Source organism: Nomascus leucogenys, chromosome 6, assembly GCF_006542625.1.
Source record: "Nomascus leucogenys isolate Asia chromosome 6, Asia_NLE_v1, whole genome shotgun sequence".
NCBI classification, from domain to species: Eukaryota; Metazoa; Chordata; class Mammalia; order Primates; family Hylobatidae; genus Nomascus; species Nomascus leucogenys.
The window spans coordinates 76,499,693-76,513,364 of NC_044386.1; the positions used below are offsets into that span (position 1 = coordinate 76,499,693).

Sequence of the window (13,672 nt, forward strand, 5' to 3'; positions counted from 1 at the left end):
CTTTTTAACCCCACTATGAACATGTATATGGAAAGCTCAAGATCAGCAGAAGAGCTAAACAACTACCAACAGCAACCTCCACCCCGCCCCAACAATCTGCACCAAACACAGAAATAACCACTACAACTTAACCAAAAAAGCTGCCACAGGTGCAATCTTGGCTCACTGCATGCTCTGCCTCCCCAGTTCATGCCATTTTCCTGACTCAGCCTCCCGAGTAGCTGGAAATACAGGCACCCGCCACCACACCTGGCTAATTTTTTGTATTTTTAGTAGAGACGGGGTTTCACCGTGTTAGCCAGGATGGTCTCGATCTCCAGACCTCGTGATCCACCCGCCTAGGCTTCCCAAAGTGCTGAGATTACAGGCATGAGCCACCGCGCCTGGCCAAGATCATGTTTTTTAAGCCTCGCGTCCATTATTAGTGCATTACAATCTTACTTTAAAATACTACACCAAACAGGCTAACACCCATGCCCTTCAAAATACATAAAGCTTCTTACAAATCCCTAAGACACTTATAAAAGGAGCAAGAAGGGAAATCATGAATACCTGAAGTCGTAGAAGATTCAGCGTTGCCACAGCCACACACTCTTTCTCCTGGGGCGGGGGCCAGTCCGCGGAGCCGTCCATCCCCTCACTCACCTGCCGCAGCAGGAGATCCAGCTGCTCAAAAGTCATTGAGCAAATGTCCACCACAAAAGGGACACGGAGGCCAATGGACCACTCAGAACACGATGACCAAGCAAAGCTCTAAGAGGAAACGCAACAATCTAAAATGAATCTCCAAATGCAGCTGCTGGTCTGTTCCACAGGAGTCACCAGCATGTGTGATGGAGCTGCCTTATATTACTACCTGTCATCCCTCTAACTGCCCAGTCCAAAGGCATTCATGGGTGTCTAGCTCACACACTATCAGCTTCCAATTCTCCCACCCATTTCACTAGCCCCATCTCATTTGGCCATACCTAAAAAAGTAAAAGCATTTTTAAAAATCTTTTCACTCTCAAAACGATTAATGACATTAATGGATGGCAGTGAGGATCTCCATCCACTTGAAGTGGTACAATAGCAACTCTAACTAGACAATGAATTGTTAGATACATATAACACACGCACAACCTTTCACAGTGAAAGAACAAGTAATCGGCAAGGATCTAAGAGAACTGTGAAACACTATCAATAAACTGGATCCAATTTATAGAACATTTCACCCAACAGAAGCAAAATACAGCAAAATACATATACTTTTTTTTTTTTGAGATGGAGTCTCACTCTGTCGCCGAGGCTGGAGCCTCAGCCTCCCGAGTAGCTAGGACTACAGGTGCCCACCACCAAACCTGGCTAATTTTTTTGTGTGTGTTTTCAGTAGAGACGGGGTTTCACGGTGTTAGTCAGGATGGTCTCCATCACCTGACCTTGTGATCCACCCGCCTCAGCCTCCCAAAGGGCTGAATTACAAGTGTGAGCCACCGCGCCTGGCCATACATATACTTTTTAAGCACATACAGAATGTTCACTAAGAGAGAACATATCCTGAGACATAAAACAAATCTTAACAAATTTAAAAGAAATGAAATCATATACAGTTTGGTCTCCAATCACAATGGTATTAAACTAGAAATCATGAACAGAACAATCTACAAACACTTCGAAACTAAACAACATACTTAATAATCCATGGGTCAGGCCGGGTGCAGTGGCTCACGCCTGTAATCCCAACACTTTGGGAGGCCATGGCGGGGGGGATCATCTGAGGTCAGGATTTCAAGACAACCTGGCCAACGTGGAGAAACCCCATCTCTACTGAAAATACAAAAAAATTAGCTGAGCATGCTGGTGCGTGCCTGTAGTCCCAGCTAATCAGGAGGCTGAGGCAGGAGAATTGCTTCAACCCGGGAGACAGAGATCGCAGTGAGCTGAGATCATGTCATTGCACTCCAGCCTGGGCAATAAGAGCAAAGCTCCATCTCAAAAAATAAGAATAATGATAATAATCCATGGGTCAAAAAAACAATTCTCAAGAGAAATTAGAAAATATTTTGAACATAAATGAAAATGCATCAAAATTTGTAGGTTTAATTAAAGCACTGCTAAACAGGAAAATTTATAGCATCAAATCATTACATATTACAAAAAAAGATAGGTCTAAATCAGCAATCTAAGTTTCTGCCTTAAGAAACTAGAAAAAGAACAAAGTGAATGCAAAACAAGCCAAAGGGACAAATGACAAGATAAAAGCAGAAATCAATGAGATTGAAAGCAAAACAAAAGGGAAAAATTAATGAAACCAAAAGATTGTTCTTTGAAAAGATCAACAAAATCGAAAAACTCTAGCAAAATTGACAAAGAAAAAAATAGAAAAGATACAAATTATCAGAATCAGGAATGAATGAAGGGACATCACCACAGGCCCCACAGACTTCAGACAGCAAGAGAATACTAAGGAAAACTTGACACGTAAAGATCAGACAACGTAGATGAAGTAAAGCACATCTGAGGGCCAAAAATCAGGAAAATCCTCCTAGAAACAAACAGGTCACCTGAATACTTCTATAACTGTTAAAGAAATTGAAGTTGCAAAATCTTTTGTTGGTTCGTTTTTGTTTTTTTGAGACAGAGTTTCGCTCTTTTTGCCCACGCTGGAGTGCAATGGCGCCATCCCGGCTCACTGCAATTTCCACCTCCCAGGTTCAAGCGATTCTCCTGCCTTAGCCTCCTGAGTAGCTGGGATTACAGGTGCACATCACTAAGCTCGACGAAATTTTTGTATTTTTAGTAGAAACAGGTTTCACCATGTTAGCCAGGCTGGTCTCAAACTCCTGACTTCAGGTGATCCACCCATCAAGGCCTCCCAACGTGCTGGGATTATAGGCGTGAGCCACCATGTCTGGCGTAAAATCTTTTAGAAAGCAATCTCCAGGCTCAGATGGGATTCAAAAACATTTAAAGAAGAAATAACACTAATTCTACACAATCCCTTATAGAAAATAAAAAAGGACGGAACACATGCCAATATTTTGTATAAGGTCAGCTTTCCCCTGATAGAAAGTCAGACAAGATAGTATAATAAAAGAAAGAAAACCACAAACCAACATCCCTGATGAGCATCAACAGAAAAATCCTCAACAACGTGTAAGCAAGTCAAATTTCACAATACAGAAACAGAATAGGGCCAGGAGCAGTGGCTCACGCCTGTAATCCCAGCACTTTGGGATGCCAAGGAGGATGAATCACTTGAGGTCAGGAGTTGGAGACCAGGCTGGCCAACACGGTGAAACCCCATCTCTACTAAAAGGAAAAAAAAAAAATACAAAAATTAGCCAGGCATGGTAGTGCACACCTGTAATCCCAGCTACTCAGAAGGCTGACGCAGGAGGATTGCGTGAACCCAGGAGGCACAGGTTGCAGAGAGCTAAGATTGCACCAATGCACTCCAGTCTGGGTGACGGAGCAAGACTCCGTCTCACAAAAAAAAAAAAAAGAGTAGTAAATTGTGGCCAAGTGATGCCTACCCCAGTAACACAAGGCTTGATCAGTATTTAAAAATCAGGCTGGGCCGGGCGCGGTGGCTCACAATTGTAATCCCAGCACTTTGGGAGGCCGAGGCAGGCGGATCACGAGGTCAGGAGATCGAGACCACGGTGAAACCCCATCTCTACTAGAAATACAAAAAAATTAGCAGGGCGTGGTGGCGGGCGCCTGTAGTCCCAGCTACTCAGAGAGGCTGAGGCAGGAGAATGGCGTGAACCCAGGAGGCGGAGATTGCGCCACTGCACTCTAGCCTGGGCGACAGAGCGATACTCCGTCTCAAAAAAAAAAAAAAAAAAAAATCAGGCTGGTGCAGTGCCTCACACCTGTAATCCCAGCACTTTGGAAGGCCAAGGCAGGCAGATCACTTGAGCTCAGGAGTTCAAGGCCAGCCTGGGCAACACAGTGAAACCCTATCTCCAAAAAAGAAAAAAAAATGTTTAAGAAAAAAAAAGTAAAAATCATCATGTAATACACCATACTAACACACTAAAGAAGGAAAACTGCATGACCATTTCATTTGAGAAGATTACAAGCATTTAACAAATTTTAACATCCAGCCAGGATTTTTGAGAAGCTTCTAAAATGGGGAATTAAAGACACCCCCTTAATCTGATAATAAGGCATCCACATAAATATGCACAGCTAACATCACAGTTGATGGTGAAAGACTGAACTGCTTTCCCCTACCGTCAGGAGCAAGGCAGGGCGCCCACTGTCACCTCTCCTATTCAGCTTCACACTGCAAGTCCTGGCCAGGGCAATCAGGCCAGGAAAAGACATAAAAGGCGAGCAGACTGGAAAGGAAGAAATGACACTGCCCCTCTATACAGATGGTATAACTGTCCATGAAGAAAACCCAAGGAAACTACAATGAAGCTCATAATAAATGAGTTTAGCACAACTGCAGGACATAAGAACAACAAACAAAACTCAGTGGTATTTCCTATATACTGGTAATGAACAACTGGAAACCCAAATCCTCCAAAATACCAAATCAAGCTCTATATTCAGTACCTGGGCAGGCCCACAGGCAATTCCCACTATGTGTTTGGTGTCCAGTCCTGGCAGTGCTGCAGGTTCTGGCTTGGTCACGCGCAACGTGTCAAAGTGCTGGCACTGGTCGTTGCTCCCCCAGCTGTGGACCTCGCTGTCCTCAGTCAGAGCCAGGCAGTGGGTGGAGCCTGCAGCCACATCAATCACCTTCTTCCCTATAAGGAAAGAGGGATGCGGATGCAGATGCAGCTTCAACCCTATGACTTCTGCTGCAAGAAAGATATTTCCTAGGCCATTCAGGTCAGACAGCTTTTAACATTAACTTCTTGAGGATAATCTGCTTTGCTTTAATATTAAGCACAATTCATTTGCTTTGGGTGTGTTATTAAAACTCCTGTATTTTGTCAGCTACAATTCATTAGGACACATGGCCTACAAAGATCATAATACTAGGATATGAAAAGGATCTGTTCTTTTTTCTCCTCCTCATTCAGATTTTCATTCAGAAAGAAACAAGGTGCTTTTAATTAACTATTAGATCATATTCTCCCATCCCAGATTTAACAATGCATAGCACACTCTTCACTGAGGAAGGCTTCCTAAAAAGAAATCTATTGTTCTCTCAGTTAGGTGATATCAATATTTAAAACACTGTTTCTATTTAAACACTTAGCAAAATATTCTATTTTTCCTTCCTGGTAAATCTAACATGGCCAACACAAAGGGTGTTTCGCAGAAATGTCAGTATATGAAATAATTCAGCTGAAAAACCACACTGCAGTAAGGGAAACAATTCTATCCTAGGAACTTACCATAAGTTAACATCAGCAACAAAAAAAGGTGTTTCTCAACAGTAATTTAAATACTCTCAAAGTAAACGATTTCTAGACTAATGATTGTCGTAGCTTTCCCATACTAATGGAGGGGGAATATAAACAAGAAGGCAAATGAAATTCAAATACCATTCAATGACAGAGAGTAAACTTCTTACTCTGCAACTTATCTCAGAAGCTTAGAAAACAATAAATACCGTATGGGCACACAAAACTCTCAGTCATCAAGATACTAACATGCTTTAAAATAAAACTAATGGAGAAAGGAACTGGCAAGTCTCACTTAAAAGTCCCACTTCCAAACCCACTTGGTAAAGAAGCAAACACACAAAGAATGTAGGTAGTACCAGGACCCAACGAACTACAGCCCCCACACACAATGTAGCCCAAGGCCTGCTTCTGTGAAGACACTGGTGTTGGAACACAGCCAGGTCTACCTGCTTCAAATACAATCTGGCCCTTTAAGAAAAAGGCTGCCCACCCTGAGAGAGAGAACCCTAAAGAGTCCATCTGAGGTACCTCTCACTGCCTTTTCCCTTCTTCCTACTTTCTTGTCAACTTGCCTGCCCTCAACAGTTCTCGACTAGGATGAAGACTATCTCCCAACCACTAGGCCAAGTGGTACAGAAAAGTCCAGTTTTACCTTAGAAAAATCCCTCCATCATCATAGTTTTGATGGCCCCCATCCCAACTTCCCGCAGCATTACATCCCTGGTAAGAACACCATAAAAGAACTTCAGGGTCTTCTTGTGGAGGCTCCCATCCTCTCTGCCTGCACCGGCAGCCCACACTGAAGGCGCCAGCACTCATATCTTCACACCTTGGCTTCCATCTGTTGCCTCCAACTACAATGCATGCTGGACACCTTTGCAACTGAGCAAGCAGCAATCACCCACCAAGGACGAGTTCACATGAGAGCGTCCCAGGTGGACCCAATCCCACCTCCCAGTGTGGCCCCACAGCACAACGCACACACTCATGGTCTCTGTGCCTGCAGTACAAGTACAGGTGACTTCACCACACAGAGGGAACCCTTACTGAGTCTAGCCTGCTGAGTGATGAATGCTTGCCTGCCACAGAAAGTGGCAGTGTTTGTAAAACTCAATGGGTTTAAATTACATTTGGTATGAATAATTCAAAGTCATTTTGTAATAGAGACACACCCACTTTCCACTTAGCATCAATACCTATACCAAGCTGGCAGTAAAAGTTTCTAATGACATTCCATTCATGGAATGTCAGGTTAAGAACATAAAACCTGCAAACTTTAAAAGATTACTAAAGAAACTGTCCTGAAGGGTTTTAAAAGTTTACGTTTGCACTCACCTTGCAAGCCTTCTAAGAGTTTTGGATAACGAACATGTTCCTCTGTTCCATGTCCAAGTCTCTGGTTGTCACCTTTTCCCCATGAATAAACTTGGCCATCTTTCGTCAAAGCAATGGAAAACTGACTTCCACAGCGGACTTTGACCACATCCAAGTCTTGAAGCTTTTCAATCAGCTTTGGGGTTTTGCAGCCATCACTACCACCTCTGCCCAATTTCCCATAGTCACCATCTCCCCAAGACCACACTTGCCCTAAAAAATACAAATGCATTTAAATAACAACAACTCTGCATTTTAATGAAAAATTTTTAATGACTGAAAATAATATAACGAAAAACGCACACTAATCTAGACCACTCATGTACATAGTTAATACTACAAGGGTGGCTACTGAGCAAATGAAATCTAGGTGACACTTGAGGTTGACATAGAAGTAATAAAGACAGGGAAAGCTGAGTTTTCTTTTTGTTTTCATTCCATGAAAAACAAAGTCCTGACTCTTACTAGCCTGGGCTCAATGTTCACTGCTTCACAGAACCAAAAGCCCACTGCCTCCGTAACACACAGTAACTGGGGCCCGGCACATTGCAGATGCTTGCGGACCACCCTCCTTTTTGCCTGCCTGCTTCTGTTGCCACCATGCTGACCGGTGGTCAACTCTACCACTGTATGTGTTCCCAACTGCATATATCAGCATAATTATGTAAGTTGATTAAATATTACGTTACATAAAGGGATAAAATGCAATTGCAAAAGTAAACATTTTTATTTTTACAGCGAAAACTAAGCTGAAAACTTTGCAAAAACTTAATGAAAGTGAATTGCTAAAAAACAAAATTGTTAGGCCGGGCACGGTAGCTCACACCTGTAATCCCAGCACTTTGGGAGGCCGAGGCAGGCAGATCACTTGAGCCCAGGAGTTCGAGACCAGCCTGGGCAACATGGCGAAACCCTGTCTGTACTAAAAATACAGAAATTAGCCAGGCGTGGTGGTGAACATCTATAATCCAGCTGAGGCATGAGAATTGCTTGACCCCGGGAGATGGAGTTTGCAATGAGCCAAGATTGCACCAGTGCACTCCAGCCTGGGTGACAGAGCAAAACTCTGTCTCACAAAAAAAAAAAAAAAAAAGTGAAATTACATAAAGGTGAAAACTGTAAAAGATCAGGAAGAAGAAATCAGAGAAGATATCAGATTGCTCCACAAGTTCCCACACTCTATTTTATAATAACTAAAGATAGGCAAATATTTTCCTCAACGATCAGATGGTAAATATTTTTAGCCTCTGTGGGCTTTCGGTCCCAACTACCCAGCTGTGCCACTGTCACAAGAAAGCAGCCACAGACAATACGTAAATGAGTGGCAGACCTGCATGCCAATACAACTCTGCCTGCAAAGGCCAACCCCGAGTGAAACTGGAAACTGGGGATGACACACTATTAAGTGGTCAACGAAAGTGGCACAGCAGACCTGACCAAAGAGATCAGAGCATGCACTTCCACACGCTGTGCTGAAAATTATGCTATCCATATAGCCTGCCTGGCTATTTCTCACTGTCCCCCAAGGCCAGACTGCAGGGTAGGATACTTCTACTGTAACAGTGGCCTCAGAAAATAGCAGCACAGCAGGGATACTTCCCTACAAGATCTGCACCAAAGAAACACCAGTGTGAGGAAGATGATGTCCGCAGCAGTATTCAAGGCAGTTTACTCAACATATCATTGCAAACTTTAACTAAATTAGCAACTACACATAAAGAATGCAAGGCTAATCTCCTAACACAGCTTAGACCTTACAAAACTTTTAACCGGGAAATATTTTAAGGTCTGCAACTCACTCAATAATAGATATTTTAAAATGACGAGATGTCAAACTGAAGCTCCTTGATAGTAGGAGCCTTTCAGATGAGACCATCTTTGCTCTGGGACTCACAATAGCAGAAACAACATGGCTCTGACAATGTCTGTCCCGTCAATGGCAGCAGGATCTACATACAGGGAAGTATCTAAAATGATATTTCATCTTTCACCTAAGAAATGCCCAAAAGTCACTCAATTATCAATCTGCCATTCAACTTCTGCAGGAGAGAAAGCAAGCTGACAGTACCCCAGCTGATTATAACGGAAAGACTCCACAACGCCAGAGACACACAAGATGCCAAGGACAGACCGCCACAATACTGACAGACGAGTCGTTTCTAAAATATTAACATGACTTTAACCATTAAACCTCATGAGGTACCCTTGAAAAAAGATGAAGATGATCTCACTTAGGAACACAAACACAAACATAAAACCAAAATTCAAAGCAAGCAGATACCATAGCGTCAGACTATAGAATACAGAAAGACTTAGCAGGAATTACCACAGGGAATCAAGAGTGGCCAAACGTTAAGAAATGTAATAATACTAACCAGAGATAATTCAGAGTGTCAATCATTCTATTTCAACTCTCATTCTTAAAAAATAAAATGCCCACACAGGAATGGCGGCAGCTGCTAACCAGCAACAGGCCCCCGGCAAACAAGCCCAGTAACCACCAGGGCCTCTTCCCCAGTGCCACTGAGCCCCATACCCACTGGGCGACAGGGTGAGTGGCCTCGTGAGGCCCACTGTACTCATCTCACTTCCTCCAGGGAGGCTGCCATGCGTGTCCTCGAGGGCCTGTCCAGGGTGGCGAGAGCTCTACGTACCGTTCTCAGTGACAGCCAGGGTTTGAGCGTCCCCACTCCCACACGCCACATCGATGACCTTCAGTCCTTTAAGCCCAGCTACCAGCATCGGAATGGCCTCGTCCTCACTGGAGCCTTCAAACAGATAGGATGGTCGTTACTAAGTCCTGTAAGAGGTCACCTCCTGTTGCATGCTCCTACTCATGCAGAGCAGACGTACCGTGGCCCAGCCGGCCATAGTTCCCGCGGCCCCAGGTGTACAGCTCCCCCTCAGCAGTGATGGCTGCGCTGTAAGTGCTCCCACAAGCGATGTGCACCACGTGCTTCCCGGCCTGCTTTCCAGAGAAGGCGGAGATCACCTTAGGCTCCTCCAGAGGCCTTGGGGAGGAAGGGAACAAACATGAATGCCCTTCTTCTTGGTGTTATTTCTTATTAGTGTTAGCAAAGGAAATTCACTATCCAAATTTAGACCATCACAGCATTGGGCCAGTTTCACCTTCCAGGTACCTTGTGAAATAAGGAAGAGAGAATTCCAACACTTAACACCTCCATGACTTTTTGTATAGTTGGAACCTGATGCCAAACATGGTACCCAGTAGAAATATAAAAACAGTGTTTGTTAAAGACTTCTGCAACAGGCCAGGCATGGTGGCTTCCAACTGTAATCCCGGCACTTTGGGAGGCCGAGGCGGGCAGATCACCTGAGGTCAGGAGTTCGAGACCAGCCTGGCTAACACGGTGAAACCCTGTCTCTACTAAAAATACAAAATTAGCTGGGCATGGTGGAGGGCGCCTGTAATCCCAGCTACTTGGGAGGCTGAGGCAGGAGAATCACTTGAACCTGGGAGGGGGAGGTTGCAGTGAGGTGAGATTGTCCCATTGCACTCCACCTTGGGCAACAAGAACAAAACCCCATCTCAAAAAAAAAAAGACTTGTAAAGTCCATTGCAGCTTTATTCACAATGGCCCAAAACCATGGTCCATCTGCAACAGAAGGAATGAATTACCCATACACCCAACCCAACATGGCTGGATCTCAAGACATCAAGCTAAGTGAAAGACGCCAGAAACAAAACACCATACACTGTATGGCTTTGTTTATATTAAATTATGGAAAAGACAAAATAACAACAACAGAGGGCAGATCACAGGTTGTCAGGAACTGGAGGTAGGAAAGGGACATCAACTCAAAGGGTACAAAGAGGGCCCTGGAAGCGACGGGAGCGCCCCATGTCTTGATGGTGGTGACCCAACTGAGTGCACTTGTCAGAGCCCATCCAACTCTACATCTGAAACTCATGCATCTGGTTGTATGGAAGCCTCATAAAGCTGACCGGCATTTATATGTATTTGTTAAATGAATGTGGATGGAATGAAGCCAGCACTCTGCAATCTATACTTTACAAATGAAAAGTATGAGGCAGTGGAGATTAGGGTAGAGGAGTCTTACTAGTTGAAGAAATTGCAAAGTTAGCAAAATACCCTATTCTTAGGATACAGAATATGTTCCTATGATGGATGACATTCTCTTGACAATCTACAGAAGCCAGGCCTCTCCTTTACTCACTTTGTGACCTACTAATATGCAAAATACACACAGTGGCACAGGTGCACACAGGGACAGCCCAATGACTCTCCTCCAGTACAAACTCTCCCTTATTCAGCTTAAGTTTCAACTTCCCCAAAAGGTTATCTCTAGGTTCTGCTATCTGCACTCATCTCTCTTCCTTCCTTGAAGTCCTAGAATAAGGCCTAAGTTACTCATCCCAGCACTTACTCTCCACTGAGAATTGGTTTACTAAGAAATACTTTATAGAAAGTCAGTTATAAATACCATAAAGGAAGTAAGCAGACATACCACCCTGTTCTGTACCTCGATGCCTTTCAAGTCCCATGTACCCCATGTCAATCCCAGCCCTTAGGATCCAGTGTGAGAGTAATAGTCATGGAGATCAATCTTTTCTTTTTCACTCATCTTACAACATTTGTCTGAATCCCTTACAACACTGTCAGGGTTGGGCTGTTCTGAGCTTGGCATACATGTACCACACGATACGCATCACTCTGCTTTTCTCTCCGTTTGGGATCTTCCCAGCGGATGCTGTCGGCAATGATGCCCTCAACTCCACCCTGTGGTGAGCATGGCCCATGCCCTCCAGGCTCCTCTCAAGGGACACAGGGCAGTCATGACTTCGCTCATTTCAAGCTCTGTACTGCCCGCTCCCTGCTCAGGGCTCCGGCCCGCATGAAACGGGCTTGCTGGGTTGGTGTGTACATACATCCCTCATTTAAACCTAATGCCAAAGTTCCACGCACAACAGCAAAGTACAAGAGGGTTCCCATCACTCCATGGGGCTGGCAGACCTCCCAATTTTTACAACCTGCCATTTATAACAACTTTCTCTTTCATTTCTGTTCTTTCACAATAAAAGGTTCCACCGAGTAGCACAATATTAGGAAGAAACTGCTGACTTTTGTTCCTGTAAAAATAGTATATGGTTCAAGAAAAGGGTGACAACCTTATCTATGGGAGACAGGGTGAACTGTTTGTGAATGAAGGAACAGTGGTGTGGGATTTGTTTTGGCAAACTTCACAGTGGGGATACAGCTTGAGTAGATAGAGGCTGGCCAAGGCTGCACGGGGTGGAGAAGAGCAGAAAGGCCAATTCCTGTTGCCCTCCACGCATGGGCAGAGCTCCTAAGCCATCACCAAGGAGGGGGCATATTGTAGCGTCCAGCTCCACCCCACTGCTACATGTCAGGGCAGCTGGAAAACACCTGGACACACTTCTGCGCTCCATCCTGTTTAGGATACGGCAACATAAAAGGAGAGTGTGTCCCCTACAGGAATGAGCGATACATACACAGTGTCCCCGTGGCCCAGCCGTCCGCCATCCCCACAGCCCCAAGAGTACACCTCTCCAGTGGCAGCCAAGGCTAGGTAGTGGTGACCATCAGAATGGGCAGCAATTTTTACAATGTTTCTGGAGGCAAGGCCTTGGACCAGCTGTGGGGCCTAAAGAAGGAAAAATATGAAGAAAATTGTCATCAGTCCAAGGAAAACGAAACCAGCACGGCTCTCCTTCATCATGTATCCCTGAGCAAAGCCTGCTCTAACTGGAAGTGGGGCATAAGTCTCTGGGGGCCACGGGGCTGGCTCTCCAGCCCTTCCCACCCAGCACCAACAGAACATCGGGCAGCCTCCAAGTGCTCTGCAGCAAGACCAGAGCCGATGCAGGGGCAGGGCGGCTAGCCCCGTGCCACAGAGACATGCAGCCGACAGGGAGGAACACCTCCCTTCAATGAAAACATGCCACATCCCAATTTGCCACTATCCCCATGAGGCCCAACTCCCTCATCTGTCACCTGTCTGACCCCAACGTCAAATGAGTTTACACGTGGAAAATGAGTTTACAAATGGGAATCTCATGATTAGCAATGAGTTTCACTGTAAGGACTTCCTAATCTTCAGAACCCAAATCTTGACAATATTACAACTGAGATCATTAAACATAAATACAATAAATAGAAGCTTATCAATCTTCAGAAATCAAACAGCTTAAAGAAAGACCAGAACTTCTGCATCTATAGTACAGACCCTGCCCCCCAAGGGAGCACTGCAGGCACAGTGCCCAGAACACTCACCAGTGTGTCACTATTGTAGGCCTGTGTGTACACGCGGCCATTGCGTGACAGAATCAGGAAGCGCTTCTCTGCACAGGCAATCTGTGTGACTCCCAGGTTGGCCAGGCCTTCGCACTGGATTGGACCAATCACATTGGCGTAGTATTTCCATCCTATTAACCCCCAACCTATGACCTCTTGCAGTGATCCCTGTAAGATAAGAAAGTAAACGTTTTCTTTTACAACAGAAAAAAAAAAAAAAAGCCTGGGAGTAACATTGAGCTATTACAAGATAAAAACAAAGCAAATAAAGAGAAAATATGCTGATTCAAAACATCAAAATAGCTCGTACCATGCTGTATTACCTCATTTAACAGGTAAGATGAAGCAACTGAACAGGTTATTTTTCCATTTCCATTGTATTTCATTTTAACAGAGTCCATTAAAAAGTACTATAAATGGCCCTTAAATACCAATATATTTTTAAATGCTCAAACTATACGAGGGTCACCATTTTGTGCTTTAGCAGGCAAGATCCCAAAAGCCCACACACAAGGCTGGGAGACCAGCATCCGTGTTGGTGGTGAGAGAAATCAAGTTGTACGGGAGCAATCTGGTGACAACCAGCCCACACTAGGTGCATCCCCACCTGTGCATGTGCACAGGCACACACGTGCACACATGGAGGAC

At 44.6% G+C, this 13,672-nt stretch overlaps 1 protein-coding gene across 9 annotated transcripts in view; it reads right to left on the reverse strand.

Annotated features, from left to right (window-relative positions):
- The window catches only part of HERC2 (HECT and RLD domain containing E3 ubiquitin protein ligase 2), a 213,383-nt gene that overhangs the window by 147,187 nt on the left and 52,524 nt on the right, over positions 1 to 13,672 (reverse strand). For 4 of the 9 annotated variants that reach the window (XM_030814467.1, XM_030814465.1, XM_030814468.1 and 1 more), the window contains 7 exons: positions 13,004 to 13,192; positions 12,223 to 12,374; positions 9,579 to 9,736; positions 9,380 to 9,493; positions 6,687 to 6,938; positions 4,549 to 4,742; positions 553 to 753 (listed from right to left, as the gene is read on the reverse strand). In XM_030814467.1, coding sequence (XP_030670327.1) covers positions 553 to 753; positions 4,549 to 4,742; positions 6,687 to 6,938; positions 9,380 to 9,493; positions 9,579 to 9,736; positions 12,223 to 12,374; positions 13,004 to 13,192 — 1,260 coding nt within the window. Of the gene's footprint in view, positions 1 to 552; positions 754 to 4,548; positions 4,743 to 6,686; positions 6,939 to 8,956; positions 9,354 to 9,379; positions 9,496 to 9,578; positions 9,737 to 12,222; positions 12,375 to 13,003; positions 13,193 to 13,672 lie in introns of those variants that run through there. The other 5 variants (XM_030814469.1, XM_030814471.1, XM_030814472.1 and 2 more) reach the window with 5 other exon arrangements.